Raw genomic sequence first — 7,089 nt, 5'->3', positions numbered from 1 at the left:
ATCGGACCTTCAAAGGAAACAATGTGCATGATCAGGTTTTCTTAGAGACTGTTCAGAGAGACGTTACAGAGCACAGCATTACACCACAACATTTAAAAAGCTCGACTTATAGATAGCAAGCGGTATTTTTGTTTACCAAACGTTAAGTATAACACAGGCAGAGTTGAAATACCGGAGGGTAATTTATATTTAACTTTTTGATTCGCATTAATTTTGATAGCCTTTGGCTTGGTTAAGAACAGTTCCGTATTAGTATTACACAGTACGTTTTATACTAATGCTTAAGTTTCTCTATCACTTAAAACGGCACATAGCCATCTGTACTTTACTAGCCTGGTCATCTTATTCGAATCCCCGAACCAACAAACTGATTAAACAGGGAAACCACATAATGTTGTTAAGACACCAATATACTCACCCAATTAATTTTCTAGCGAAAAACATCGATGACAAACATTACCGTGGAACCATCGCCGCAATCACAGGTCCCAAAAGCTAAAGTTTAATACATTCCTCCACTGCCGCTGTGCCTCCCAAAAACAAACTGCGCCGCAGTGGTCTCAGACCGCGCGCCACAGCCTCACACGGAAGGTGTTCCTTGTAGCCAATCACAGCCCGGCCTTGCGGCAGTGGGCGGGACAAGAAACGTGAAGAGGCGCTGTGAACTGCAGCCCAGAGAATTCAATTCAATAAATTAGCACCTGATGGGACAAGTGCTAAAAAAGAGATAAACTACCCACCAAGTGAAAGCAAGGCACATTCTAAAAACGTCCATGCAGTAACATAATTAATGTTCACAACAGAATTTGCGTCCTAAGGAGAGATGCGTAAAGGGTGGTGAGGGCGATCAAGCGGGATTATTAATATGATGCAAAGGAACAAGTAGTAGGTTTATTCCATGCTGAAAAAAAGAAGAAAGAGAACACAACGTTTCGGCCGTGGAGCCTTCTTCACCTGAAGAAGGCTTTTTTTCCAGCATGGAATAAACCTATTACTTGTTCCTTTGCAGCCTACGCATGCTGACGCAGCTACCCACCTGAATTATTAATATGATGATCAATCTCTTGATTTTTGGTCAGATTTTTATTGTAGCCTTTAACTTTCTATCCTCTGTGGAATGCACCTTGCTTATTTACTTCAGTTAAATTAATGATGAGTTAAAATGGATACTGGATGTAGGAAAACTGAGCGAATTGTGAAACTATTTTTCTAAGTATATTAAAGAAGGCAGAGCGCGTTGTGGTATGAACACACAGTACCTATTCATGAACGACTTGTATCACAACATTATAGATTCAGCCTTACCGTCTTTTTTGCTACCGGTGATATCTTTGCCGAAATACAATGCAGGCACTTGAATATTTAATCAGACAAATAGTTATCAGAGATAAGTGTAATTCATATTCGATTAACTGTTGTACGTCTGTGAGTGATACACTGTTAACAAGAAGCTTTGTCTTACTGTTATTTTACTGTTATTATTTGACATTGTATCGTTTCAAAATGATTTTACGGGAAGAAATATTGTACGTCTTCAATATTAAAATTGATTACTGAAACCAATATTTAGCACAACTAATAATAAGAGTATGTTCATTTCATTTTCTATTTCCGTTGACCAATCCACACTCTTCATCTAGCTAACACGTCACGCAATTATATTGTGATTTAGTAACTAATGTGATTACCTCAATTAGCACGTCACAAATCACAAATGCTCATCGAACGCCTTATTTAAACAGGCTGGTGAATCACTCTGTATCTGAGTGCGATGGAAGGGTTCCTACTGCCGCCATATAACTATAATGTTTATCCAGGATATGGCCCGTATACCCACTACAACCAGAAACCAAAGCATCAGAACTGGAATAAAAAGGGCGAAACCTACATCGCCCCCGAAGCTGTGGATTATCTGGATATTTGCAAAAGAGCTCAACTGAAAGCAATCCTCTCCCAGGTAAACCCGAACCTCACGCCTCGACTGAGGAAAGCCAATACAAAGGAGATCGGGGTTCAAGTTAACCCTAAGGTAGATGCTGTTGTGCAGTGCTCTCTCGGACCCAAGACGCTCTTCTACCGCCAGAGAAAATGGGCTCCCCCGAGGAGCCCAGCTATGAGCCCTTCGCTAATGAAAAACAAATTCATGCCCAGCACTCCTGTGAACAACGTCCGTTTTTCTCGACCTATTGCGATCTACTCGCCGGTGTTTGATAGGAGGTTCTTTACTCTGGCTGATAAAGAAAATAAGGAGAACGACTTCTCTTCGGATTCGGATGCCGACGAGCGAGACGAAGGCGCAAAAACTCTCCCACCGACCAAGGAGGATGGACATGAATTTCAGCCGAAGCACGATGAGCGGCAGCAGGTCGATAAAGTGTACAATACCTCCCAAGAGCAAAGGAAATTCAGATTCCAGGTGAGCTGCACCGCCCCCCTTCTCGGTTTTGGTGGTTTGTTTTCAGAGAAATTAACCGACCTCTGCTTGTAGTTTCTGGAACAGAAGTATGGGTTCTTCCACTGCAGCCAGTGTAATATCCGATGGGAAAGCGCTTATGTGTGGTGCATCTCAGGAACCAATAAGGTAAATTGGCGTGCGTGCGGTAATGTGCTAGCCCAGTCCTAGTTAATTTGCGTTAATGGTACTAACGATCTCTGCAACAGGTGTACTTCAAGCAACTGTGCCGCAAGTGTCAGAAGGGCTATAATCCCTACAAAGTGGAATCTATCCTTTGCCAGGTACGCTGTCTGCAGCCATCAATCAATGTACAGTATCAAATGCGCAACAATACAGCATGCAGCAGTAGTTGCTGGCAATGACCTTTCTACGAGCTCACCGGGGGGTTAAATTGTTCCACGATGGCGCCGACGGGGAAGGCTGCTGTCCTGCGAGCTCCCATTCGTCCTTGTCCATCTTTTTTTTTTTTTTTTTTTTGTTGGTTTTTCGTACTACTAAACCTTCCACTGTGCGACTTGTTTCGGCTCCATCTGTGGCAGTAAAGAGCCAAACTGTTGGATTAATGTCTAGTGTGGATTAGACTAAATTTAGCTGCCCCTCTATTGCAGTGGTGCTTGAAGGTGAAATTACTAAGCCTGATTTGGCTGCCCCTTCATAAGAATGACGGGCAGGAAGGAGCAATAAAGTGTGCTTCTATGAACCTGGATGGTACCTTGTAGCTTCTTGTAAATGGGACAAGTGTATAACGATTGCCACTGCTTCAACTTGGGATGTCCTGTTCTTGCAGACCTGCTCCAAGAATCGTTGCTCTTGCGTGCTGAAGAAGAGGCACATTGACATCAAGAGGCCTCACCGCCAGGATCTGTGTGGCCGTTGCAAGGGAAAGAGGCTGTCCTGCGACACCACTTACAGCTTCAAGTACATTGTCTAAGACCTACCAACCCACTTGTACACAGGCACTTTCCAGACTGGCTTTTTATAACCTGATTGTTGGCTATGCTGAGATTGATTCTATTTTTGTATCTTTAAATGCAAAGTGTAAATAAAATGTGCAATAAACTACAGCAAACTTAAGCTTCTTTTATATGAGGCCTGGGGATCTTCTCTACTGTGAGGATGTGAAATTCCCCGTTAAGCCATGTGGAGACTGATTTAGATGCCTCTGTCATTTTAAATGACATTACAGTAGTACTTAAACATTTTATTCTTTGGACAACTATTACACAGGTGCTTAAGATCGGAATCAAAAGGAGGCTGTGAAATTGAATTTAGCTGGTTTTTTCAAGTCCCATCCAGTTCAATGAGAGTGAAGGTCTGGGTTGCCCATAACACTTGCTTCTTGTACTTGGTGGCTTTTGTTCCAAAACCTTTTTCCTTAAGTCCAATTACCACTCCACAGCTGTATTGTGGTGCAGAATAGCCTTTATTTGTGGGGAAAACGCTAAATGTAACTTGAAATAGCTACAAGCCTAACACCAGCTGTTGATATGGTAAAGGTCTCCAACTTTTTGTCCTGGAGAGACCTACTAAAGCAGGTTTTATAGAGTAGTCCAAAACTTCTAAGGAATTGAAACCAATTTAGTGCAATTTAAGATCAGTCAGCACTAGTAGCTGAGCAGCCTTTCAGTTGAATAGAGTTCCTAGGCTTGGAACATGTTTAGTGTAATTCATCAATGAATGTTCCCAGGGTTTAGGAAACTTTGTGTGATCTATGCAGGGGCTCTCCAGGCCATGCTGTCATTATTGGATGGAGCAAATTGGTAAGCTTTAAATGAGGATATTCTGTCTTAACTTACAAGATGGTTATTTGTGAACAACCAACATTGTTACTGAGGCAGCACAGAAGTCAGTCCTACTGCTTCAAAGCTCTTGAAGAGACTGTGGCACCTCCTTCTTGGTGGAGTTTGCATGCTATTAAGCCTGTAGCCCCTTCATGTCCACTATGCTTCTGGGATAGGAATTGGGTGGGCTAGGACCAGTAATGAGTGGCTTTCTGATAGAAGGTGGAGGGCTTTTACTGTGAGTTTTCTAAAGCTGCTCAGATTTCTTGAGCATGTGCCTTTTTTTTTTTGTTTTAAAAGAAGCTATTAGAATAGATCTGTTGCCTTTTCACTTCCAAATACAGGTCTGATTTAGTTTTTTTCAAGTAAATATGACCCTTGAGGTTGGAAAATGAGTTGAACATTTAACCATTCAAAACTTATTTGTGATCTTTTTACTTTGTTACATAAGTGTACAGAACAACCCAAATTACTTCACAAAAGCTGTAAAAGTATTTACAAGGTGAAAAACATACATAAATACTCTTCCTAATGGAAGCTTTTTTTTAATGTGCAACATTTCTTTACATGCACACATTTCTGTATTTTTACTGCACAAATTAAAAAATAAAATCTTACCAGCTTGAGCAAAACTCTTTTTGTACTATATACAGATGCATCTTTCAGTTAAAATGAGAATTTCCGAATAACTTTCATAAATATTCTAATACAATTCATAATACATAAAGTATGCATGCTTGGCAGTTTAAGTAGACTGGACATGAACAATTGTTTTCATTCTAGAAATCTACTTTTAAGTTAAATGCATTTTGCTTTTTAGTAATGCAAATAAAAACCTAGGAGCAACTGACTACACAGTAGAAAGCAAACAACACCTGTATAAAATATGAGGATCAGTCTTTTAAGTGATGAAAGACTAACAGAATAGTATGCGCTTGTAGAACAGTAGCTCTCCACTATTGATTTGTTTTGGAGTAGTTCATGTATTTTGATGCATTACAGTGTTCACTAATTGCGAGTCTGGTTAACAGTTCGTTCCACACACACACACAGTCTCTTAGGATTAACCAAGCAGTGAAAAAATATTTCGTGTCATTCTGTCTGTTAACACAGTTCTTCAGTTTCAAGTAGCCAAAAGCATTAGAATTCCAAAACACATTCTTTTAATTGTATAGTAAAAGTCTTTCACTTGAGAGAAGCATTGCACATTTTCCCCAGACAAATAAAATAGTAAATATCTGCAGAAGAATAAGTTAATAGAACTTTGGTATATCCTTGTTAGGTGCGGAAGTCATTCATCTCAGTAGCACGTGGTAGCCTCCGCTCTGTGATGCAATAAATAACATTAGTGCAATAAAAGCCAAGTTTAGGTTGTGAAGGGTTTCACACTGCTTTTGCTCACACCGTATTGCTGCACATCCGACGACTTTGCATTAAAAAATCCGAAATCAGCGGTGATCAGACTCTGGACAGCTTGTCCGATTTTCTCCAGAAGCGAAGAGACTTTATGGGGCATCTCTCCACAGCAGCAGCAATTCCAGGTGGGAACAAAAGCTGGGCACTCCACTCCTCCTGTCAGAGACTCGTGCCGGACACGTTGCAGTCTGGGAGGAAGGTTGTGATGACTTTGTAGCCCTGAGCCCTGCGGATCATGTCCCGAATCTCTCCATTCAGCTCCATCAGCCTCATGCAGATCTCAGACAGGTCCTGTTTGGAGCCCACTAGTGCAAACGTGCCTGTCTGTCCCAGGGTTTGGTGTCTGAAGTAAATATTCAGTAGTGTCTGGACCTCATCTTCTGTGGTGCTTCCAAAGATGTCATTGGGCCACACACTCCTGCCATTAAAAAGGAACAAACATGGAATCAGAGTATGCCAAATCCTGTGGGTATGGATACCACGAATTTCGATGTGATCATCAACTAATGCCATTCCACGCTTTTCTGACAGAGGTCTAGATTTTGAGAGGAGTGTTAAAAAAGGATTCTGTCTCCTGATAAGATGAAAGTTGTATACTTTGTTTGTCAAATGGACACTGTGTGCCTGCAAGCACATGTGAAGCTGTCTCTGTGTCTTAATGAAACGAGAATGAAAGCGTGTCTGTCTAAGAAGCTCTCACCGACACTCCCTGATGTAGCGGATGGCGGTGGTGAACTCGTTATTCTTCAGGCACTCCAACACGGCCTGGACAGCGGTCTCGGAGGAGCTGAATGTAGGCTGGGTGCGAGGGCTCTCCTGGGCCGCCAGGTCACTGGCCATAGAGACAGCCGCGGACCTCAGACTGCTCTTCAGGTCACTCAGCTCTTTGGACATGTTTAACAGCTGGTTTTGACACAGAGCAGGGACACAGGTTAGTAAATCACTATACAAGCAACATTTGAAGTGTGAAACTTTTTTCCTGGAAGCATGACTGCCCTTTGGCGACATCTTGTCACTTCTTTACTCTGACGGAAAAAGCACAGTATTTTAATTAGGGGACCCTAGATATACTGTACCTTTCCCAACACTTTCCAAACATTGCACTGTGACAGAAATGTCTGCCAGCTGTGTGAGTATTCTCTGAGAGCTCCAGTATGATCCCCCAGTCCAAAGTCATGCTGACTCTGCTAAGTGATGTCTCTAAATTGTCCCCCATACATATGGCCTACAATGGACTGGCGTTTCATCCAGGGTTCATCCTACCTTGTCCGCATTGCCTAGTAAGTTAGAAACCATAACCAAGTCATGGACTAAGCAGTTGCCGTAAATTGAAGGAACTGAAAATGCTATTCATGTAGTATGGTTTAGAATCACACCATAATTATAACGTCTACTGTAGGTGAAGCACACCTAATCAATTCATATACTAAACAATTT

At 41.7% G+C, this 7,089-nt stretch overlaps 2 protein-coding genes across 9 annotated transcripts in view; one reads left to right on the top strand and one right to left on the bottom strand.

The window, feature by feature from the left end:
• Positions 1-1,771: 1,771 nt before the first annotated feature.
• Positions 1,772-3,386, top strand: zar1l (zygote arrest 1-like). The gene is made up of 4 exons (XM_088920586.1): positions 1,772-2,416; positions 2,489-2,581; positions 2,662-2,736; positions 3,243-3,386. The coding sequence occupies exons 1-4, from the start codon at positions 1,772-1,774 to the stop codon at positions 3,384-3,386; spliced, it is 957 nt and encodes a 318-aa protein (XP_088776712.1).
• A 1,269-nt stretch (positions 3,387-4,655) lies between these two features.
• LOC148830631 (protein furry homolog) overlaps positions 4,656-7,089 on the bottom strand; it is a 101,973-nt gene continuing 99,539 nt past the window's right edge. For all 8 annotated transcript variants that reach the window (XM_088920577.1, XM_088920581.1, XM_088920582.1 and 5 more), the window contains 2 exons: positions 6,353-6,555; positions 4,656-6,070 (listed from right to left, as the gene is read on the bottom strand). In XM_088920577.1, coding sequence (XP_088776703.1) covers positions 5,812-6,070; positions 6,353-6,555 — 462 coding nt within the window. In that variant the 3' untranslated portion in view covers positions 4,656-5,811. The remainder of the gene's footprint in view (positions 6,071-6,352; positions 6,556-7,089) is intronic.

Source organism: Atractosteus spatula, chromosome 7 (assembly GCF_055471065.1).
Source record: "Atractosteus spatula isolate fAtrSpa1 chromosome 7, fAtrSpa1.hap1, whole genome shotgun sequence".
Classification (NCBI taxonomy): Eukaryota; Metazoa; Chordata; class Actinopteri; order Semionotiformes; family Lepisosteidae; genus Atractosteus; species Atractosteus spatula.
Note: the sequence above shows the minus strand (reverse complement) of the source record. Positions and strands in the feature narration are given on the sequence as shown.

Excerpts from the sequence above, each read along its gene's own strand:
- zar1l (XM_088920586.1), top strand. The coding sequence starts at position 1,772 with ATGGAAGGGTTCCTACTGCCGCCATATAACTATAATGTTTATCCAGGA. Across the intron at positions 2,417-2,488 it reads AAAGGAAATTCAGATTCCAG|TTTCTGGAACAGAAGTATGG; the intron begins GTGAGCTGCACC and ends CTCTGCTTGTAG. Across the intron at positions 2,737-3,242 it reads TGGAATCTATCCTTTGCCAG|ACCTGCTCCAAGAATCGTTG; the intron begins GTACGCTGTCTG and ends CTGTTCTTGCAG.